Genomic DNA, 25369 nt, shown 5'->3' with positions numbered 1-25369 from the left:
TGATTGCAGGTTTGGTTTTGTTTAAGCCAGTTTCACCTTTTCATTAAACGCTTTCAGAGCAGTATTTTTATTCCTGTTGGTAGGGCATTCCAAAAATGTATCCCTTTTACTGAGAAAGATGACTGACTGAAAGTAGTTTTGAGCTGTGCCACCCTGCAGTTGCTAATCGCTGATCCTCTAGTGGCAATTCTATTTGTGTTTATTTTTGTTACATATGGACAAAGTACAGCTGGGGTGAGATTATTCACATATTTAAAAATCAGTTTGATAAAAGAAGACTTGATAAAGCTGTCATAACTAAGCAACTTGAACTTTTTTCAGAATTACAGTGGTGCCATTTCATTTGTTTTTGATCCATTATTTTCAGTGCTTGTTTGTATAGTGATGTAACGGGTTTCAAATGACACTAAAAGGAGTATCTGAAATGACAAAATGACTGGCCATCTTGGTGTACTTCTTGAATCATGTATTTATTATAATACACAACATTTATTATTTCCATTGGTTTGGTTGAAACATAAATGCACAGCAGGTGTTTACCTTCAAAACATTGAGACTGATTGAGACATTAATCAACAACTGTGTGTAGAAGAGCTTTCTCTCAGCTGCTCCAGGTAAGTCTGAACCCTGAAGGCTGGTTGGCAAACTGGGCTTGGAAAACGATGTAGACTTGATGGGAGGAGGCTGTGAATGGCGCAATGTTGGTTTCCTGAATAAACAACACAGAAAGGAAAAAGAAAAGAAACATATGGGAGGAAGGACTGGCAATCTTATAAATAGCTGATTTCACAGCAACCTTTCTGTTCCCTTTTGTTCCCTCAGTGAATTCTTGCTTATCTTTCCTGACTTTTAATGGCTCATAGCAGCTCCAGCCCAGTGTGGTGTGACTGAAGCAGCCAATATTGATTAGGTGGGACTCTGTACTATTTTTTGCATCTGTTTACAGAAATAATGTAGTAAAATAAGTTATAGTCCAACATAACTATATAACAATATAATAAAAGATCTTCATTAAATCAAACCACATTTTAATAGTATTAATGATACACAACATTTTTCCAGCTATAGCCATTAAATCTATCTACATTCTGTATTTACATCTGCATATGTTATTTTTATTGTTAATGGCAGAAAACCTTTTCCAAATTGTATTGAAACTGCACAGGAAAGAATTCAGCATGTAATCCAGCTTGACAGTTTTTAATTTTGTCTCTTTGATATCAGCCTCACCGTTTAAACCTCACCGTTAACTTTCCTATGGTCATATTAGAGGTGAATTTACTTACTCCAAATGCAATACCAATATTTCCAACTGCTGCAGCTTCAACTGGTGAAATATATGCTGATTTTTATTGTGAAGCAGCAACAGGAAATACATTGTATTTTCCACCATGGTTAGTGCTGACATTAACAGTTGATTAAAAGTGTGTTTACAAAACAATTATTTGCAGACTTCCGTAAAACAGTATGTTTTGTTTTGTTTTGTATCAGTTTTGTTTGGTTGCTCTACAGATATCTGTTTTAGCTGCCCAGGGAGTGTTTGCTGTATTATTAAGCAGCACTTGCCAAATTAACCAGGACTGAAATCTTAAGGATTACAATTTAACACATTTTTCCTTGAACATTGTTCCTTTTGTTGAATGTTTGAGCTTCAGTGTGCAGAATGATGTATGAATTAGATGGCTGTTTTCACATTACTTTGCTGAAGGGTGAAAGTTTCTTTGTGCTCACCTTAAATCTCTGTTTCAGATTTGAGACATCAAAAATATTTAGTAGCCAATGGTAGTCCAGTATGCAATGGACTCAAGTGTGATGTGCAAACATGAAGTCTTCAGGGCGCTGAAAATTGACTTTTCAGTGGAGACTTCTTTTGTGCAGCAATTAAATTTATGAAATAGATAATACATTCATAGATTTAGGATTTTTCAATCTGGGAGAATAAGTAGATGTAATTTTAAAAATTTTTACAAGATATTTGAACTTTCTTATGAGGTATTTTTCATCAAATATTCCAAGTTCAGTAGCAGAAAACACTTTCTTTTGGACTCCATTTCTTTTGAGACATGTGCAACATGTATCAAAACAGCCTGGCATCAGATCTTGTTTAACCGCACTTTATGCAAATCAAATGAAGTGAGCTTATTCACATCTTGAGTTGTTAAAATTGAATAAAAAAATTAGAGTGATGCAAAATTCTGTACCCCTACTGCCATCAGACTCAGTGAATATCCCCCTAAATCTGCTACATTACAGTTAGTAGTAGTGACTGTCTTCTTGGGTTACATACCATCCCACAGTAAGGTCCAACAGGCAGTGAGGAGGTGTCTGGACCATCATACAGCTTCAAGAAGTTGTTCTGACAATCTCCAGGGTCATCAACACTGATTTGGGTAAAGGTGACAGTCACTATACGCTCTCTGGGTGCCGTGATGCCCCATTCACAGTGGGTACTGTTGGGATAGGTGCCTGGGTAGTTGGGACTTGCAAATGAGCCATGGTCTCCATAGAGAGTGCCACCACACCCTAGTAGACACAAACATATAAGATGCTTTTTACTGTGGGTTCAAGCTTTATTTTGTGTAGTGTAGTTCTTTTGCTCCTCCATAAGAAGGAGTATTCACCAAAGTGATCATTTGTTGTAGTAGAGCTGCGAAACTGCTGCTCCTTTGACAGAGAACATATGAAGGTATTATTGGAGCAAAACAACTGAGCACCTGTGACAGTGGAATTTGTAGCTGTAAACAATAGACACACATGTATCAGTAAATTTGAAGTGTGGTGGAAAACTGCCTTTCCATGATCAAACGAATATGCCAGTGAAAGTGCAAAGATAGCATTATGCCAATAAGAGACAGTTCCCAGGGAGTTAGCAAGAAGGCTAATCTGTGATATAGCAATTTGGTTTTCTGTATGAAATGATTAAAGGCCGCCAGGTCCATTTTTGGTGTGAGAAAAAGGTGGAAGATACTGAGAAAGTAATTTCTAAGATAAGTCATACTTGTATTATCACCAAAGCATCAAGGTCACTTATGAACTCAGAAATAATGACCAGATGGCTGAATTTAATTAAAAATGAGGCAGAGACTAGAAATTAAGCTCCACAATAGGAGGGGTTATGAAAAGTATATAATATGAGGTTTAATGATTTTGCATCAGGTTTTTTCTTTGTCCTGTGATAAAAGGCCTCGGTTTGCTCTGTATCTTTTTATATATATCTTTTATAAACCTATTCACATTGAACTCAACCAGGTTCCAGTGTATTTTTGAGTCTCTTTCTTATAAATTTTTGAGTTTTGTGTTGAGTCGTGAGTAATCTGAAGAGTTATTGGCCCATCTGAGGATTTTCCATGACAGAAGTCACAGTGAAAAATGCTTTAGGAGTTGCAAACTTGTAGAATCTGCTGCTACAAGTCTTGAATGTTTAAGAGAAGAAATGTTTACTGTTTTTTCGCTCACAAATGAAGTTCCACACACTCTCACTTTTGCACCACATATCTCAGTGACCACCATTATACTTTTGTTTATACAGTAGTTTAAATATGCATGCTAGTCAGCTAGGTTGGTAATCAACGTTTCTTAGTTAGGTTAGCTCCTCTTGCTTCTTAAAAGGTACAATCAGCTAGTTAACAAATTACACTGTTACATTAGCTACGCTAATTAGTCGGCAGAAGATACACTCATACTAAATTACATGCATTGATTCCTCATATTCTCTTCTGTTTTGCCTTCTAAAAAAATGACAGATCAGGATGGGTCTTCGCAGGTGAGTATCATATCATGAGTATGCACTTAACATGAGATTAATGGTGTTTTCCAAGTGAATGAGTGATAGGTCATATTTATTGGAGCTTCCTGCAGCTGTGCCATGACTGAAATCCGGTATTTTATTTTCATTTCAGGTTTGTTTTATTTGTTTACAGGGAATGAAAGACTTGATACAGTAATTAATATTACAAGACAAAAGACATTCACAGAACTGGCCAGACAACTTGACTGAAGGAACATGTGATCCCCTTGGTTTTTACCTTTCAAAACCATCTATCCATTATTTGCATTTTTTTTTCTATAAAAATAATCCCAATTTTTCATGTAACCATTTTATTATTTCTAACTGAGTGTAACGCAGACTAAACCAAACAGTGAAAACAAACTTAAATATAATAAATTTAACATATTTACTTATACAGATTTTAAACTTTATTTTAAGGTGTCCAGTACATCCAGATCAATTACAACCTCACAAAAAGCTTCAATTTCCAGAATTTCAAGATATCATGTTTTGTATTTGTATTTATTAATAGGAAGCCTGTTTCCCAAACATTTAAGATCTTTCAGTTGAACTTTTTAAGCAGCACCATGACTCCACTCCCACTCAGAAGGAATTTGCCATTTGCATGGACCCAAAGCCTACAAGAAACAATGAAAATACCACTTCCACACCCTCACAGTCGTCAAAGGGAAATATAATAGATGATAGTAGGGGTGGGTACTATTCATATTTTAACTGATACTGGTACCAGTACTGGTACCTGGAATTCGCAACCAGTATCTGCACAATCTGATATCGCTGTGTTGTTCAATCATAATGTTGTTCCAGGACCATCTTTGCAACTGATCAATCACGTTGTTGTTATGTCATAGCCTTGCAATTTGGGGAACAAGACCGTAAAATACAAAAACACAGCTCCTTCTGAGTTTATGGTGTTTGTGTAATAACAAAGTAGTATTCATTTTTTACTATGTACTGAAAAAAGGTACCGTGTTAACATAATTTACTGTGTTGCTGCTCCCGCTGCTATCAGACTGCTTGTTCCAGAAGCAACTGAACAGCTGCTGTATGGACACCACAACATGGCTAACTGAGTTAATGGCTAACAGAGCTATCAGAACTAAGGGAGCTAATGGAGCTAACAGAGCTATCAGAGCTAACGGCTAACTGAACTGCTTTAGTAACATAATTTTGGATATTTGCATATGATGAGTGATTAAAGGCCAGCAGGCCCAATTTTATTTTTGGATGATTTTGGGGAAGTTTGAGACACCATTGTTTCCAAGCTGGGTGAAACTGGTAAAAAGCTAGGTGAAGCCCAAAATAGGCTCCACAACAGGTGAAGTTATGAACAGTACATAAAATGATGCTCTGTGATTTTGCATTAGGTTCTTCATCCTGGGATCGAAGCCTCTGTTTGCTCTGTATTACACTTGATGCACAGTAAACCTATTCACATTGAACTCCATCAGTTTCAAGTGTGTTTTTTGAGTCTGAATATATCTAAGTTATTTTGAGTCTTATAAAATGCGGGAGACCTGAAGATTTATTGGCCCATCTGAAGATTTTCCATGACAGTCCCTTGTACAATTTACAGCATTAATTAGAATCCCTTAGAATCTCTTTCATATCCAAGCAAAATTGGTATTGTGACTGAAATATCCCCAGTTGAACCGGAAATCAACTTGAACTGGGATATTAGGCTGTGGGATGAAGTAGAGAATGAAAATAATTACCGTAAAGATAATTAAATAAATTTGGCCTAGATAGATGATAAACTATGTAGCTAGCAGTATTTGCCCAGGATTTGTTTGCACGTTTATCCAGGGCTATCATATTAAAGGTGGTTCTGGGCCATCATATAAATGTTTGTCATATTTATTCAAGACTTAACAAACTTAACAAAACATTTTCTTTTATTACAGAGTTTCTAGGGGAACAGAGTAGAGAGCTTATGAGACACCAGGGAAGACAGCTGTGCATGCCTGTTACGTTATCTGTATTTCATTATGATGCTTTAAGTGTTTTCTGTTATTGTCTTAATGTCACACATGTTGTAAGAGACGGAACAGAACTATAATCTGTTTAAAAGTGATCTGTTTTAATAATATAGACTGAACTGAACAAAATAGCAACAATGATAGAAGTAAAACCACTTATAATCAGACTGTGGATGCCAAGCCTAGATTAAACACTTCACTTTTAGACATGCCACAAAAATGAAGAAAGGAAGATGTCAAGATTCAGTAAATTGTGTCTCATGGCTGTCAAGAGGCAGGTTCAGCATGACTAAGGGTCGGTAACGAAGTACATTTACTTGAGTACTGTACTTAAGTACATTTTTTGAGTATCTTTACTTGAGTATAAATTTTTTTGGAAACTTATGACTTTTTCTCTACTACGTTTGAAAGACAAATATTGTACTTTTGGCTCCACTACATTTCTACTACATTTGTACAACTTTCACTTGTATCGGAGTAATTTGACCAGGAGTATCTATATTTTAACTCAATTAATGGAGTTGTGTACTTTGTCCACCACTGAGTATGACCCTCACACACAAGGACTAACAGGCTTTGTTGATCTGGGAGAGCATTAATGAGACGCCGGCGGTGAGTGAAGCCCTTGTGTTTAGGGTTGTTAGATTACAAGGACACTGGAAGACACCCGTCACCTACTTCTTTAATGAGTCACTAACACAAGACACTTAAAGAGTTTTGCTGCAGAATGCTTTAGAGGCACTACATGAGTGAGATATCGTTATTTTATGAAATATTATGTGTGACAATAGAGGGGCATTTATCTGTCAGCATCATAGACTATAAAAAATAATGGATGTAATCACCCTGACGTCAGCCATTGGATATGCACATGAACTGGAAACACATGGTTACGTTACCTAACCAATGTTGTTACCGTGGTAGCAACTTGCCTGTGAATGCACCCACCTGTTACTCAAAGCAGCCACACTCTTAATTATGCATAACTTTAAGCTTTAATAAAATTTAAATGGGTGAGTTATATAAAAACTCACCCCCGTACAGCTGGGCTGTAAACATGTTTATTTCTGCTGTAAACTAACATTTTAAAGAGAGACACCACCAGCTTTTGGTATATTCTTTTTATCCCTTCGGCATGCCTTTAAAATCATAACCAATAATGACCATAAAAATAAAATAATTTAACTACAAAACTAAGATAACTTGCTCACTCACTCAACACCCCCCCCCCCTCAGTTATCCACAATCGTTGTTTGTCTTGTTGATGTTGAGAGAGAAGTTATTGTTTTGGCACCACGTGGCCAGAGCTTAACCTCATCCCTGAAGGCTGTTTCACCATTATTGGTGATGAGGAATAGGATGATCATGTTGTTGGCAAATATGATGATTGTGTTGGAGATGTGTTTTGCAACACAGTCATGGGTGAAAAGCAAGTACAGGAGGGGGCTTAGTACACAGCCTTGAGGTGTGCCAGTATTGTGTGTGAGTGGGGAGAAGATGAGAATGCCTATTCTCACCACCTGTGGTCTGCTTGTCGGGGAAGTTATGGATCAAGTTACAGATGGAAAGGTGCAGTCCCATGTCCATGAGCTTAATGACGAGCTTAGAGAGTGCAATGGTGTTGAATGCTGAGCTGTAATCAATGAACAGCATTCTCACATAAGTGTTTCTCTTGTCCAGGTGTGAGAGGACAGTGTGCATTGCTATGGCGACGGCCTCATCTGTGGCTTTATTGGGTCTGTATGCTAATTGAAGGGGGTTCATGTTGTCAGGTAGACAGAGTGCAGACTAGCTGCTAGCTGCTCAAAGTACTGATGTAAGTGCGACAGGGCAGTAGTCATTCAGGTAGGAAGCAGAACAGACTTTTGGGGGATACAGTGACAGCCCTCTTGAAACAGGCAGGAATTACAGAATTGCTGAGGGAGAGGTTTAAGATGCTCCAGCACAATATAACTTTACTAGACACATCACTGGGAAAATTATAGTTATAGTTGAATTTTGTTTTTTAGGGTGATGGGCAAAACCTACACCAGTATATACCTACTGTGGTGGGATACTTAAGATTTGCTGCATAGTTATATGTATTTAGGCCTGAAGCCTTCAGTGAACTTGTCACTTAAGCCTTTTCTGTAATGTATTCAGAATGAGCTACAATAAACATGGAGTGTTTGTCTGCTGTCATTTGGAGCAGCACAAGTACATCAAGTAGCTCATGTGATTGGCCATGATTGTCAGACTCTAATGTGCCCACCTATAATGTGTGATGATGTATTATTTCTGATCCCACCCCCTAACCTCTTCAACCGCTGGATTCACAACAATAGGGCCCTTATGTCAGGTAACTTATTTCACAACCTCAACCTCCTGAAGAACGTAAGATGTGTTGAAACATTGATCAATAGAATTCAAAATAGAAAGAAAGTTTACGACATAGACACTTAGGCCTGCCACTTGTTTGACGCAGATGTATGGATTATAACAGTTTAACAAAGAAGTGACTTCAGCTTTAAAAAGGTTCCATTTGCATTTTAAGACCCAAGCAGCCTACATTATAGCACAAACAAAGGTGATGTATTCTCCATCAAAAATGTGGCTGTCAACAGGTTGGTCAACCCTTCCTTTAAAGGTAGGCTGTAATAGTTTATTGGAGACATGTCAGACAGTTTAGCAGGATATAGAGATTAGGGTCCAATGCAGTTAATCTCATGCTGTTCATGTTTTGGTCATTTGTGATTTGTCAGACATTTGCTAGGTGTACTATAGGCTCTGTTGGGGGAGAGCAGGAGTCAAGAGTGCATTCTGCCCAGCAAAGGAGAGAAAGGGAGAAAAGAACTGAGAAGATGCCGGCTCCCATTCACAGACTGAGAAACCATTTGAGATCTGAAACTTTGATATAAATATATGTGTAGTGCACTGTGGTTAATGTTGTTGAGAACAGTTGCTTAGGTGCCGCTGTATGATGTACTATTTTTTTTTTTTGGTATTATCCACTTATATATAAACAATTAAATGTTTTGAATGCATAATGTATGCATGTTCCATAAAACCAATGAAATGTTTTGAATTTAAAATGTGTATTGTGTAGATTTCTGATAGGACAAAAAAGTTGTTTTTTTTGCCTTATTAGATTTTACTCCTTTGAGATATCATAGCTTGCTTGTTGTGTTGAAGATTTTTAGCTTTTAGTAAATTTTCCTCTTTTGAGATACTGTACTGAGAAGAGGAGAAACACAACTGATTCCACTGATAATAATAAGTTACTGTGTTATTATCATATCTGGTGGTTAGAGACACTGGAAGAACTCACCCCATGCGCTACTGCATTACATAAATCCTTGACAAACCTGACAACCTAGCTGATAGGCAGAAGGTAGCGTAGTAGTCCTAGTAACTCAAACTGCACGGCAGTACTTGTGAGTGGTTAAATAGCACCAAACCAATATGACTGGGACATCATTGGACCGTGGCCTAGGCTGCTAAGCAGTGGCCAGATTGACACTTGCATCAGATTCTGGAGATCCATCAGAACCAGTTAACAGCTCTAATTCCACCACGTTAAAACATGCTCAGTTGTGAAAAACAAGACAAAAAACACTGAAAACTGTCTCAGATACATAGAATTTATCTCAAAGTATGCGGGGAGTTCCATAGGAAAGAATTTCGCAGTTTCTGTATGAGAGTGTGTTCTGAGTGTCCACAACAAAAAACAATATGTTTTTAGCTCCTTTCAGCTTTTCACCAAAGTAGTTTTGAAACTTCAAAAGTAACACACAATGGTGGAACCTGAGGTTTGAGATTGAGTGTGGGGCTGTGTTACTGTTGAATCTGCAGTGAGAAGACCATCAACAAAGTCAGTTTGAACACAATATTTTAGATGTATTAATTAAGCAACTGATTTCACTCATATAAACAATTCAGTTCTGACCGTGAGGGGAGGATGTCCATGTGACCTCAAAGCCATCGCGGGCGTGGGAGAAGTCACTCTTAAAGTGTAAGTAGAGGAGGTTGGATTGTGGGAAGATGGGGCTGGGCAGGGTGCTGCCGCATAGTCGATCAATCAGTGGTGAATCTGCAGTACTACCATTGCGGATCTGAAAGACAAAATAGAAGGTTGTTATTTACAGAATCACTGATACATTAATGAGAGATCACAGGGAGATCACACACAGGTCTGAGCAGAAAGTAGCTAACACACATATTAAATATAATGGGCCCCTTAGTTCCAATGAGGAGAAATCTAGAACATAGAGATATTTTAGACAATTGTGGACTTTCAATTTTGCTCCATAAGGAAATGGTTTTTGCAGTTTGTTGTGGAAGAACAACAGGAACGCTGAATACGAGTCAGGCCTCATCTCACCAGTGCTTTTGTGGCAGGACAGGAGCAAATACCTGCAGCAAGGTTCCTCAATTTGGTGGAAAGACTTCCCTGAGAAGTAGAGGCTTATAGTAGTAGATTGGCTGGAATGTTTAAGTGACAATATACTTTACAAAGTTCAGTGTAGTGTATAAAATACATGGCCAAAGGTATGTGGACACCTAAACATTCCAGCCAATCTACTACTCCTCCACTTCTAGGGGAAGACTTTCCACCAAATTTAAGTAAACATACTTTTGGGTTAAGCAATACATGTGCACAGTAGCTTTATGTGAAGTTTTTTAGATATTGGTTATTTTGGATTGTTAAACACCCAAATGTGATTCCTTTTTCTCTTTTATACCATTACAATATAAAATCATTATCAGCCCAGTTCTTTACATATTATATGATAATTTTTATCAGCATTTCATTGTTTTATTTTCTAAAAAAAAAAGATTTACTCTCAAAAGTAGTTAATCCATGAACAAGTGACTCTGTTCTCTTGCACTTACTTGAGCTTAAGGTGAGGTGAGCTCAGGCACATTGGATGTGTGCTTTCAAAGACGGCAAGATTTTTTATGATCAAACTACACACTACATAAAATGTAAACAAGCTCATCTAAACATCTAAAGTACCTAAACCTATACATTTTTATGTAAATATTGTGATATTGATGTCATCCATTTTGACCAGCCCTGTAGTCAGTTTGCCTTCAGGCAATGTAGTGTGTGTGTGTTTTTGTATTATTATTGTTGAGGGCAAACACACAAGAATGTCAAGAGAGTATGAAGTAAGTATACAAGTTAGGTGATGAATGAAAATATGCAAATGAATGAAAATATGCGTCTCTGCATGTGGGCTTCATGTGTTACCTCCAGGTAGTCAAATTCACAGTTGCTGTGACTCTCCACATCAAAGTTGTTAAAGAAGAAGGAGATGTAGCTGTTCTGGGGTGCCTTCAGGATAATGGTGCAGTCCATGTTATGGGGGTACATTTCAGGCCAACCCGGACTCTTCAGGTAGCCATATTCTTGTTCATAGGTTCGACTACAACCTGGAAACCACCACCACAGTCAAAGCACTAATCTGAAACTAAGATCCTCCTTTCCCTTTCATGCCCCTTGTTTCAAAACCAAAAAGCAGATTTCATTGGGACTATTGCCTCAGAAAAAGAGTCAATGAACACTGTTGAGAATGTGTTCTGTGGCTTATCCAGAGAAATGGACACTGTTTCTGAAAAGAAATGTTTGATTTTTTAAAATTTCAGATGTTGGAAGATCAGATAAGGGTTTCCAAATGTAGTTCAGAGAGGTAATTTGAAAGATTGGCTTGACTGATTGATTGATTGATTGATTGATTGATTGATTGAGGGAGGGTTAGGGTTGAGCCCTTCCAAAATCTACATTTTATTTACCAAGTTAAGACTTTTGTGAATTTCTTCAAATAAAAAAATTTATATATACAGCTCAAAAACAAAAATATGATTGTCCTGTCTTTTCCACCCTGGCATAAATGACATTAAACATTTTTCTATGTTTAACAACTGATTCCCTCCCTTTATGATTTTCTAGATAAAGAAGAAGAGTCTCAAGTGTCCTCAGAGAGACCTTTGTACACAAATGAAAAAAAAACAAATTTGACAGTGATATTACATGATACTAATGTAATGTCAGAGGAATCCTCTCACTGTCTATGGTAATGTAGGTTGACAACCTACCAACAATTTGTGGAAAGAGGTACATCATACTGTTTTTCAATTTTAACGTAGAATATTTATCATTAATTAATACCCCAAGGACCTTAATACAGAAAAGGGCCAATATGTACTTATTAATATGTATACTTTGCATGCATCTGATAGGTCTTAACTGGAAAAGTAAAAAAATAAACCATTCATGGGTAAGTGGATTAAGGAGATATTGTCTTGTGTGGAATTAGAAAAAATTACACACTATGACATAAACAAGATTCATTTAAGGGAACATGGGAACCCTTTGATATATTGATATATATAGTACAGTACAGACCAAAAGTTTGGACACACCTTCTCATTCAATGAGTTTCCTTTCTTTTCATGACTATTGACATTGTAGATTCACACTGAAGGCATCAAAACTATGAATTAACACATGTGGAAATATGTACTTAACAAAAAAGTGTAAAACAACTGAAAATACGCCTTATATTCTAGTTTCTTCAAAGTAGCCACCTTTTGCTCTGATTACTGCTTTGCACACACTCTGCATTCTCTTGATGAGCTTCAAGAGGTAGTCACCTGAAATGGTTTTCACTTCACAGGTGTGCTCTGTCAGGTTTAATAAGTGGGATTTCTTGCCTTATAAATGGGGTTGGGACCATCAGTTGTGTTGTGCAGAAGTCAGGTGGATACACAGCTGATAGTCCTACTGAATAGACTGTTAGAATTTGTATTATGGCAAGAAAAAAGCAGCTAAGTAAAGAAAAACGAGTGGCCATCATTACTTTAAGAACTGAAGGTCAGTCAGTCCGAAAAATTGGGAAAACTTTGAAAGTGTCCCCAAGTGCAGTCGCAAAAACCATCAAGCGCTACAAAGAAACTGACTCACATGAGGACCGCCCCAGGAAAGGAAGACCAAGAGTCACCTCTGCTGCGGAGGATAAGTTCATCCGAGTCACCAGCCTCAGACATCGCAGGTTAACAGCAGCTCAGATTAGAGACCAGGTCAATGCCACACAGAGTTCTAGCAGCAGACACATCTCTAGAACAACTGTTAAGAGGAGACTGTGTGAATCAGGCCTTCATGGTAGAATAGCTGCTAGGAAACCACTGCTAAGGACAGGCAACAAGCAGAAGAGACTTGTTTGGGCTAAAGAACACAAGGAATGGACATTAAACCAGTGGAAATCTGTGCTTTGGTCTGATGAGTCCAAATTTGAGATCTTTGGTTCCAACCACCGTGTCTTTGTGCGACACAGAAAAGGTGAACGGATGGACTCTACATGCCTGGTTCCCACCGTGAAGCATGGAGGAGGAGGTGTGATGGTGTGGGGGTTGCTTTGCTGGTGACACTGTTGGGGATTTATTCCAAATTGAAGGCATACTGAACCAGCATGGCTACCACAGCATCTTGCAGCGGCATGCTATTCCATCCGGTTTGCGTTTAGTTGGACCATCATTTATTTTTCAACAGGACAATGACCCCAAACACACCTCCAGGCTGTGTAAGGGCTATTTGACCAAGAAGGAGAGTGATGGGGTGCTGCGCCAGATGACCTGGCCTCCACAGTCACCAGACCTGAACCCAATCGAGATGGTTTGGGGTGAGCTGGACCGCAGAGTGAAGGCAAAAGGGCCAACAAGTGCTAAGCATCTCTGGGAACTCCTTCAAGACTGTTGGAAGACCATTTCAGGTGACTACCTCTTGAAGCTCATCAAGAGAATGCCAAGAGTGTGCGAAGCAGTAATCAAAGCAATGTATAGAAACATTAGGTAAGTGATTTTTTATTATTTGTTACCAGTAATTTGTATTATTTTGCTAAGAAGAGCAGGAGGGGGTGGCTGGTGTGAGTGGGTGGGTTTGAGAGAATGATATGATGTGGTTCATGATTCCTTTTTACAAAAAAAGTTTTAAAAGTTTTTTTAGTATGAACAAATGAAATGAAATTTATTATCCCTCCATTATATATGGGTGGAGGAAGAAATAATAGAGATCTCAAAACCTGCTAAATTAAACCAAAACTATCTGCAAGGATAGGTATCACTAGAGGAAAAGAAGAAAAAAAATATTTAATTTGGGTCACCCATCTTTTCTGTAAATGAATCTTTGCTGACTGGTGGTGTGGGGTAAATATTCTTTCTACTGGCAGCCAAATATTTGTGTCACAGTTTCCATAGATTATTGTACATTCTAAATTGAAGTTTACAAAAAACCAAACACTTACATTTTTTTTAAAGAGTATATTTTCGTTCAATTTCTCATCTTGCTACCAGTTTTACTACAGGCACCTACCGGCGATCTTATAGGTGAAACTCAGGCCATTTCCTGGGATGAAGGTGTCAGATTTGAAGTACACAAGGATGGTTCTGCTGTAGCTGTAGAATTCTGGTGGATGACCATCTGATGCACAGAACTTATGTGACTGTCCATCTTCTCCCTGAAAACACCAGAAATCACCTCATTCAGAGTGGATATTACAATATTATAACTGTACCAGGTTTTTATTAAAACTAAACTAAAATTAAAACCTTCTTTGTTCTACTGTGATTGAGGGTACTTTCACACCTAACATGTTCAAATGAACTCTCTTCAGTTTGTTTAGGCAGGTGAGGAAGATGTCACTCAAACTCAGGTGCAGACTAAAGAGCCTGGCCGAGACCCACTTTTGCAGGGAGTCTTTGTCTCACCTCTAAGCGGACTCTGGTACAGTTTGTTTGTGGAGTAAAAGAAAAGCAGGCTCCAGCAAATTCCACAAGATTTTGTGATCGTATACAGTACTCAGCAAAAATTTTAGGCACTTAAGATGTTTAGATTCAAATCCATAATGCAATACCATCAGGGAGGTGTCTGATTGGTTTATTCTGCAGCATTTCAACGACCCTAAACATAGAGCCAGAGTAATAAAGAACTATTTTCAGCAACAAGATGAACAAGGAGCCCTGCAACAGATTACAGATATACTTTTTATGCATTATTCATCATATAGGGTAAAACTTTCAAGATCAACATTTCAACATTGTCAACACTAATTTGTGGGCATACTTGTTTTGGGGAAATTTGTTTTTAACTCTGCACTGCAGCTCTTCACTAGATTAACAAATGAACAGCACAGAGTAACTATACATAAACTAGCAGCATAAAAACCTAAAACCAGCTGCTTAATACGCACAAAACATAAGACCAGCAGCATAAAAACCAGGAAAGTAAAATCTACAGCAGAAAAAACACATGTAAAATAAAAACAAAACACATGCCACATTACATCAATCTTACTCCACACATTATTATCTTTTGCACATAAACCCATGGCCAATGGCATCTTTCATTACATGGTGCTCAGAGTCCAAATACAGGCTGGAATAAATTAGTTTTCCAGTGACTTCTGTTACAACAGACAATATATTAATAACTTCTCCATCAAATTATATGAATAATGAATATGCATATATTAATAAATCATGAATATATTATATGAATTATATTACATGAAAGGAGAATTTTACTGCGCAAGTATCCCAAAACTGCCTGGCCAGATAATGTATAACAGATCAGTGAGCAGTGGCCCCTCCACCCTTGTCTAGTCTCATTGGTCAGTCCTCTGAGGATAGAACAAGAAAACCATAAAAAAATCATTACCCAAGACCAATCCTTAGAATCCTATCAAAACTGGTAGTCTTATACAAGTATTGACCAGCACTTCAGTGTACCTTGCTTTAGATCCTGGTGCTATTAGATACTTAGTGAAATGGCTTATTCTGTTCATGATGATCACTGCAAGATAATAATCTTAATTAGTTACTATTCATCTTTAAAGATGAGTGACGTGACAAGATTGGTGACAATCATTTCTAAAGTGCTGTGTTTGAGGTCTTCCGTCACTGTACACTGTCTCAGAAACGCAAATTCCAAATGGCAAAAATATCAAATGTGGTAGAATTTGCACATATAATTTAGCTCAAACTTAAGTATCTTCAAAAGAGAACAATGATTTCAGTTCAAATGTTTCAGGAGTTACTGGCCTAACCACAAAACTGCTTTTGTGTCATACTTCCCACAATAATCACTGCTTATGATACAGCACTTTTTGGTCCAATCTCTGTCTAAACTCACCACTGGCCAGTCCTTCAACTCCAGGTAGTTTGTGGAGCAGCTCTGGCTAGGCTGGAGGACAAAGGTATGGACTGACACTTTGATGGTCTCCTGAGCTGAAGCATCCAGGATCCAGCGGCAGGAGGTGTAAGGAGGATAAGCATTGGGAAAAGAGGGTGAGGTCAGGGTCTGGATGGTGGTCGTGGCATTCAGAGTCCCGCCGCAAACCACTGAGGGAAGGCAGACACATCAAGAGGTTTAGAAATTACACAAAATAAAAAGTATAGTGGCTACATGTTGACAAATTGACTTATGAGTAGAATGCAAGTTTTTTAGGTTTCTTAATTTCAGTGTAAACATCATGCATATTGATAAGCTTGTAATGGTGCTGGTCCAGTCTGGCTCTTATCTGCCATTATCCACTAGTCTACCAGAGAGCCTCGGGTTTTCTCCGTGTGATGTTACATCTGGACTAAGTGAGAGGAGACATATACTTTGAATATTAAGATGAACTGATCTGTTCTCTATCGATATTCATGGATAGATTGAAGAGGAATCCGTAGTTGGACAGAAGGAGGATGTCCTGTAAATATCCAACATGCTAAAATGATTCGACAGTATCAGTCTGTCAGATTTTGTTGTTCCTTATGCTCGTTTCACTTGTATGTTTGAAAGTTTAATATGTTAGTGTGACATATTATGTTTCTGGGTTTTTGGTTTGCTCTGTGTTTTTCCTCCTGTGTCACCAGCCTGCCTTTCCCTTCACACTTTCCCTCCTCACTTGCCCTGCATTGATCTCGCTGGCCCTGCCCTGCTCCCTGTGTCTTTCCCAGCCTATCAGCTCTTTTCCAATTCTCCTGTTCCACCTGCACCTCATCCCCTCATCAGTTTAGTTTGTGGAGCGGGTGGACCCAAATGCAGCTCCACTTAACAAAGTCCTCCAAATGGTTCAACGATCAAATATGTTGTTTGACCATGTATCTCTAGAACGACCTATAGAAGTGCTTTCTAATCTGGTACTCCTATTGAGTGTAACTGGCAGGACAACATAATTTGTGTGTAGTTTCCAAAAATTACTGTTAAAAAATAATGACGTTTTATGATGTAATGTATGATGTAATGTTGGGATAACATGAGGTTAGAGAAAAATGAGGTGTGGGTTAAAGTTACTACTTCCTAAAAGATAGGTGACCTTTGTTGTCATAGCTACAATAATAACCATGTGGTTAAGGTTAGGGGACAATCGTAGTTATGGTTTTTAAATAAATGTCTCCAGTCATGGTTGAAAACATGACACTCGCGATTGGTGACAGGAAACAAACAGTGGTGTCCTGTACTGCTTTGGGAAAAGTCTGAAAAAATCTAAAAGCCTTTCTATTAATGCTCTTAGAAAACGCTCAGAAAAAACTTAACTTCTAATATTGATCATTGTCGAAACTTTGCCTGCTGCCCTCAGATGCTGCAGAGACTTAATTAACTAATTGAGAGGCTTTTCATACAGTATAAAGCATCTGTGGACAACAGATACTGTAAGAATTACTCATTAATTTTTATATCAATGCAGACTGCTTTGCTGATGTTTCTGCTTTAACCACATTAAACATATTTTTATGCCAATTCAAAATAGTTCATTTACATTTTAACATGAATCTGTTATTGCTGTGCATTTTCAGCAAGTAATTAGTTTACTCTTGATGATTAATCCACAAAGTGTCAGCTGATTGATGTTGAGCCATATACAGACATGGTTCTGAGACATCTATTCTCTGCATTACTTCTAAGATCCAGTTTCCACCAAAATATCAACAGCTCTCTTTGTGCTGCCTCATTTAAATTAACCTCCTACCTGTTTGCACCTCTCCCCCTACCTGTGCATGGTGAATTCTGCACTGGAGACCAAGCACAGACAGGCAAAGCAAGTTCCAAGATCAGGATAATTAAGAACTGCTAGAGCAATGGTAGTTAGGCCTCCATGAAAACAGGGTCCATGTCTGTTCTGCAATCTAACAAGAAAGTATGGCTTGAAGGCCAAAAAAGGCTTTTCTCACTTTACAGGTCACCCATTGTCCTCTTCATCCCTCTGTTTTCTGACAAGGTTTATTTTCACAGTTAAATGGTTGTCTCCCTGATGGTGTATTTAAAATATTTTAAAGAAATAAACTGTTTTCCTTTGTAAAACCAAAAAGCTTGATGAAACATGAATCTGACCTTTGTTATCCAGTAAGTGTTTCAGTGTGGTATCTTCATGAAAAAAATTCATTGCATTTTGAATTCATTCAATTCAAAATGCATTTCATCACAGCGTGGCTTGGCATGGCTCGGCTAAAACAGACCAACACGGGCCCATGGAAAAACCCAACTACAGCCTTATATACAACCCAGTCTCATACCAAAATGTGTAATACAGACATGGCCGAAAATATTGGTACCATTCCACCTTTTTTAAAAAAACAAAATTTTCTCTATATTAAGTTGAAACTGACAGAAGTATATGGTATCCATCATTCTTTATTTCACATTGAATATAACTGAAACTTTGCTTTTGATTTACAACTTAACATATTATTTTAATACAATAAAACAAATGAAAATGGCATGGCCAAAAATATTAATATCCTTAATTTATTATTTTGTAGCACAGCCTTTCAAGGCAATAACTGCAGTCAAGTGCTTTTCTGTAACTCTGAATAAGGTTTCTACACTTCTCGACCAATAGATTGGCCCACTCTCCTTGAGCAAACTGCTCCACCTCTCTCAGCTTTGATGGGTGCTGTCTCCCAACTGCAGGTTTCAGTTCTTTCCACAGATATTCAATGGGATTCAGATCAGGACTCAAAGCAGGCCACTTCAGAATAGTCCGATGTTTTCTTCTCATCCACTCTTGGGTGCTTTTTGGGGTAAGTTTGGGGTCATTATCCTGCTGGAAGATCCATGACCTGCAACTAAGACACAGCTTTCTGATACTGGGGTATAATGCTTCACTCTAAAATGACTTGATAGTCCTCCTCCCCCTCCTGTTTCACAGTAGGCATGGGGTTCTTTTCTTTGAGGGCTTAATTTTTTCTTCTTTAAACATTGGGTTGGTGTGATTTACCAAAAAGCTCTAATTTTGTTTCACCTGTCCAAAGCACTTTCTCCCCGAAGGACTGTGGCTTGTCAAATACAATCTGGCTTTTTTGTGTCTCCCTCTTAGAAGTGGGATGTTCCTGGGTCTTCTGCCATGGAGCCAATTTCATTCAGACAACGACGGATGGTGCAACTTGAAAGTATTGCACATTAAACTTGAAGATCAGTTTGGATCTGTATTGAAGTTTTCTCAACCATTCAAGCAATCCTTCTGTTCAATCTTGGGCCAATTTTCCTCTTGCAAACACGCCCAGAGATGTTGGCTACAGTTCCAGAGTCTTAAACTTCTTAATAATATTGGCAACAGTGGTAACAGGAACATCAAGCTCTTTGGAGATTGTCTTGTAGCCTTTGCGTTGACATGCTTGACTATTACCTTTTTTCTAATGTCTTCAGACCACTCTGTAGTGGTACTAATTAAAACACAATAGTATGCTTAAAGTATCACTACAAATCAATTATTTCTTACAACTCCTAAAGGGTACCAATAATTTTGTCCGGGCTATTTTAGGATGTCTTTGTAGAATAAGCATGAGTTCTGTTATTTTCACAACTTCTTTGTTTTGTTCTACTGCAAACCAGACATAGACATGCATTGATAATGAAATATCTTTAATTTTCAACACTGGTCAGGGTGAATGGTGCATTATTTAATAAAATGCAAGGGTACCAATAATTTCGGCATAAAATGTATTAGTTTCACAATAACTGCTCTAGAATTGTGAGATGCCTACATTTTTTTGGGTGATTCTTTTCTATTAGCCTGCATCCACATCACATGACTGTCAAGTTTCTGTCTGCAAAAACAAGCAAAATGGCTGACAGTCCTTTTGTTCTCTGTGGAAAATGCAATATTTCATGATAATTTCAGCATTAAAATGCATTTTGATAACCTTTCTAGCAAAAAATGTGCATTTTATTTTCATAATCACCAACCACAACAGGGCCCTAAGTCACTAGCCAGACTTCTCTTCTTTAGTTCCCTGGTAGTGGAACAAGTTACCAAACTCTTTTTCTTAACCTTAACCTTAAGATTCTTAACCTCAAAATTGCTCCTGATGGCTGTGCCATCAGTGTGTGAATGATTAGATTTCCTCTGATGGGCAGGTTGGGACCTTGCATGGTAGCCCCTGTACCCATTCAGCGTATGAATGTGTGCGAATGGGTTAATGTGATTCAAAGTATAAAAAGCGCTTTGAGTGGTCGGAAGACTAGAAAGGCGCTATGCAAGTACAGTCCATTTACCATTTCAAGTTTTATATCCCATTTCAAAACTATTACTATTCCACTGTATAAATAGATTTTAAAATTTCAATTTAATTTTAATATTACTTAATAATAATAATAATAATAATAATAATAATAATAATAATAATAATAATAATAATAATAATACAACAGATTCTGATTGACTGGGCTATGTCATGCTGGCATAAAATGCCAAAACCACAAATCATAAAAATACAAAAAATCTCCAGGGTTGTATAAATAGTAGCCTCTGCATGAATGAGAGTGGATTGGTCTTTTCAGCCCTAGCCCTAACCCTAACCCAAGCACTTCAGGCCTTCCTCCAAGCCTGTAGTAATGCCCTAGATTGTATTGTCATCTCTGAAGGTGACTCATTTTGATCAATGTTTCCACTAAAAAAGAAAAAAAACAACAAACAAAAAGCTTCGTTTTATACATTATATACCAGAACTTTCACTCTGGCCTCCGCTGACCCTCCTTCATCCCACGACTGAACACTGTCTATGATCACGCCATCACCTCAAACACCCATAGACGTTAAATGTCCTACACTATGCGCTGGTGGACCATCCCGACCGCCATGTCATCCACTTCCCACCCCTGGTTCTATCACGTTTTCCACCCAGTCTTCAAACCTCCTTCATCCCACCCCTCGACCCTCCTTTATCCCACCACCATGCACGGTTTGCGACCGCACTGATATCTCAAACACCCATAAACACCACATGCTCTCAACTATGCTCTGACTGACCATTCTGATTGCTGGTTTGTCTGTTTTCTCATTCTTGGTTCACCTACGGCTTCAACCCAGTTGTTGACCCTCCTTTATCCCACCCCTTGACCCTCCTCTACACCGCCTCCACACACAGTTTACGTTCACACCAATATCTCAAACGCCCATACATATTACATGCCCTAAACTATGCTCCGACTGACCATCCCAATCATCAGTTTTATCTGTTTTCTTATTCTTGGTTCATCTGCGGTTTCCAACTAGTCCTTGTCACTCCTGCATCCCTCCACTCCACCGTTCTTCATGCCACTTGTCAACCCTCCTTCATCCATCTGTATCTGACCTTCATCCAGCCCTTTATGAACCTCCCAGCTCTCATCCTACCCCCTCGTCCTTGGACGCTCCCAAGTGCTTTCTGAGACAACCTCATTACCCAATCCTGCGCCATCTTGCCGTGCCTGGACGCAGCCGTAGGTGGTTCACCTCCGATCAGCCACCTGACCGGTCCCCACCCTCCCCCCCTCTGCTCTCTATGAACCGTACCACGTCATCATCGCAGTCCTTCTTTGGGGGCATGAGTGGTCTTCCAGTCATCCTCGTTCATACAGCCTACTAAATTGTCGTCGACCATAATAAACTAGAAATTTAAATCCTTGGCACCAGATTCAGATTCCCACCCGAAAGCTGGTCCCTCCATTTTCAGCTTCAATGCCTCCAATGGTCTTTTGTTCCCCTCACTCAACGTCCTGACCCTCTCCTGCTTCACCACGTTCGCCCATTCCATTCTCAAGATTAAATCTTCCACCATACATGTCTACGCCAGCTGAATTAACATCTCCATAAAACTGTTCTCAGGGGCACCATATCTAGCCTTGTTCCACTCACACTTCGGCATGCTATCTAAAAGTCTGTAAGTCCGAACCACATCTTATGCCAAACATTTGGCCCTTACTTTAGACTTCCTGGCCCATTACCAATGTTTCCACACAAGCAGCCTGTCTCCCCACATTGACAAAGTCAGTCTACGTTCCTAACCATACTCTGGACAATCCTTCCGCACCGGAGCCGCTTCAACCGCTTCCACATAAGAAATCCCAGACCACACGTTAAAATTAAATAAATAAAATTCTCGACCGCTGATCTTCCCAAGCTTCCATACCTACCTCAGTGACATTCAAAGAGCCCATTCTCACTTAGTCCACTGACGTTAACTTGATGAAGCAGAAAGCTCATCAAGACATGCCCCCCACCCTTAGTCTCAACCCCTGGGTTCCTAGATGTTCCAGCCTCATTGTGATTCCATTTGGTCCCCAGTCATCCCCATGCCATCAACCCCCTCCATCCCTCTCCTCGACCCCATCATCCCACCGTACACGACCCGGACTGACCTTCGGCTCCCATTCATCCCCCATCAATCGACCCCCTTTCATCCCTCTCCTTGACCCCCAATCAGCCCACCATACATTATCTTCATCCAAACCTGAACTCTCTTGACAATCCAATTTAAACTATTTTTTACTGTTCAAATGGCGTGGTCTTTGTTAGTGAAAAGGCTTATTGAGCTATGGAGCTTGTTTATTATGTATTCAAAGTCTTTGTTAAGCCACATCATGCATGTATTAAACTGGCTCCTGAATGCTTACCAATATGTTAACATCTGCAGTAGATTAATGGCTAACTTTCCTGCAATTGAAATTGATCTCAGAGCGGTTTCTATGGTAACATACTTTTGAAAGTCTGCATTAACCAACTGATCTGGTGCCAGGTACAGCACTATTTCTGGCCATAACATTAACCTATCATATGTTGAATTATCAATGACACTTTTGTGTTTTTGTGTTGAGATATGTTAAAGATATCATCAAAAGAAAATCTTAACACAGTGACAGTGAGGAAATGTTGAAACTATTTTAAAATACTGCATTTTCCATTGACAATAAAAGGACTGGCAGCCATTTAGTTTGTTTTTGCAGACAGACACACAGACAAAAAACAGGCATCTCACAATTTTAGAGCTGTTATTGTGAAACTACTATGTTTTGCACTGTGGACCAACATTTTTATGTGAGACTGAGTTGTTATTTAGTAAGCAGAGCACAGTGCAGGAAAGAGTACAGCGCAAGTGAGAGAGAGTAGAAAGTGCTTACATGGCACAGCTTTGTATGTGGCATTGAATCCTCGTCTCTGTACTGAGCCATCAGTGACAAAGTGAACAGTAAGGAAGTTTCCACTTGATAGAAAATAAGCAGGGATGGAGTTTCCACAGAATGTCCCAACCAGAGGGAAGTTAATGTTGTCACCATCATATACCTGATAGAGATACACATACAAGACATCAAAAAAAGCAAATCCATTTTGTCATAGTATTATTTTCAGTCATATTGTCCTGTTTTAGGACATATTAGGATATATCTTTTAGGACATATTAGGATATATCTGACAGTTTATTTATTGGAACCATGTACAGTGTTAACATAAATGTTACCATCTGATGTACTGCACCAGAGTTAGCTTATAGCTAATTTTCATCTGCAGGCCCTTACGCAGGTCACAATTAAAACATATAACAACACAATAACAAACAGTACAAAGCAAAAAAACATATAGTACACATAATATGAAATACAAAGCAAAGTGTTAAGTGTTATTACTACACTTTATACACATCATCAATCGTAGATATGCGTCATGTGCAGCACAAATGCAGTCACAACTGAAGTTCATAAACATAGTACAAAAAGTAAGGAAATTTGTGTTTGGTAGATTATTTCTTTGTTGTAACAGTGTTTCTTGGCAGTAAATCTTATACCGTTGGAAAGCCTGTTTATTTCCCTTTTAAATGGTGCCACATTTATAAGGAACATGCATTTGTGGGATGAACAATGCACATGAAAAATTTGCAAGATTTGGCAAATTTTTCATTTAACAAATGTGGCACCATGTAAAAGGGTAATAAACAGGCTTTCCAACGGTTCAAGATTTATTGCCAAGAAGCATTGTTACAACAAAGAAATAATCTACCAAACACAAATTTCCTTACTTTTTTTGCTATGTTTATAAGGTAATATATATCAAAATGATTGAGAGTTATTATTAGTTCACACTAGCAATCAACAAATGATATATAGATATATATATATACAATGGTCAGATAAAATTTTCAAATAAAAAAAGTACTATTTGCCATTAATATTTTAGTAGAGCTCTTACTTTGACATAGTCATAGTGGCAAGAAGAGGAGCTCTCAAGCTCAAAGGAGCTGAAGGTCAGGTTGATAGCCTTGTTGACCGGCATCTCAATGGTCCATAGGCAGTCCACCCTGGGCTCATAGTGCCCATCCAGGTTTGGATCTGGAGAACTAAACATGCCCATAGGCATGGACAGGTAGCCACCACATCCCTGTGCCGGACCTACAGGCAATTCAGAAATAAAAAACTAATTAAATTTTATATTATCATGTTATATCATAGACAACTGCAGACTAGCTTTTCCAAGTAGGAAATTAATGTCATCTGACATGTTCAAAGTACAAATGTGCACATGAACAGTACCACTAATATACAGACAGAGGCATAATGCGTGTTGTTGGAAGTTGAATTTTTGTTCAAGGAAACAATTATAAATAAAGTTAATATACAATATGCTCAGTTGAGACTGAGCACCCACAAGTACAAAACATAAGCAAGAAGTCAAGTCAAGTCACTTTTATTGGCAACAACGGTACAGAAAAAACTTTAATGGGAATAAACTTGCACAGAAACCCGCACAGAACCTCACTTAAGGTGGGCAGCCATCTGTCTTGACCAGTTGGGTTGAGAGAGAGAGAGGGACCCTGAGCCACCCAGGGTGCAATTATTTTATTTTATTATATGATATTATATGATATTATATGATATTATATGATATTATATTATATTATATCAAAATCATTTCAATCATTCAGATTAAAAGTCAACAGGTGCCTTGCAGATTTACAGATTAATAATTTTGCTAAATATAAACTGAATACTAAGATACTAAGATTAAGATGTCCAAAGAAAAACAAACAAATGAAACAAAAAAGGCTGCAGGCATTTCATTGGGACACGTTAGCTTAGGGCTGTAACAGTATCAGATTTTCACTACACGATTATCATGGCCAAGTATTGATGATAACAATATTATCGTGATATCTATCGAAAATCTATCTATCAGTTTATTTCACAATCAAATTCATCTTTAACTTTGTTTATTGTGTGTTTTGTCTCTTTTCTCGCACCTCCCTACACTCAAACTACAAGTGTAGGGAGGTGGTGAGAGAGTCTATAACCATAACTGTACAAAACTAGATGAACTGATAAACAAAA

The 25369-nt window shown here is 38.3% G+C and overlaps 1 protein-coding gene across 2 annotated transcripts in view; it reads right to left on the bottom strand.

The window, feature by feature from the left end:
- Nucleotides 1–449: 449 nt before the first annotated feature.
- cubn (cubilin (intrinsic factor-cobalamin receptor)) overlaps nt 450–25369 on the bottom strand; it is a 200085-nt gene continuing 175165 nt past the window's right edge. For both annotated transcript variants that reach the window (XM_067578819.1, XM_067578821.1), the window contains 8 exons: nt 24234–24433; nt 23171–23333; nt 15938–16146; nt 14120–14264; nt 11003–11184; nt 9695–9860; nt 2288–2523; nt 450–709 (listed from right to left, as the gene is read on the bottom strand). In XM_067578819.1, the coding sequence (XP_067434920.1) occupies nt 602–709; nt 2288–2523; nt 9695–9860; nt 11003–11184; nt 14120–14264; nt 15938–16146; nt 23171–23333; nt 24234–24433 (1409 nt within the window). In that variant the 3' untranslated portion in view covers nt 450–601. The remainder of the gene's footprint in view (nt 710–2287; nt 2524–9694; nt 9861–11002; nt 11185–14119; nt 14265–15937; nt 16147–23170; nt 23334–24233; nt 24434–25369) is intronic.

This window comes from Thunnus thynnus, chromosome 21 (genome assembly GCF_963924715.1).
Source record: "Thunnus thynnus chromosome 21, fThuThy2.1, whole genome shotgun sequence".
NCBI lineage: Eukaryota > Metazoa > Chordata > Actinopteri > Scombriformes > Scombridae > Thunnus > Thunnus thynnus.
This window is presented reverse-complemented; position numbering and strand designations above follow the sequence as displayed.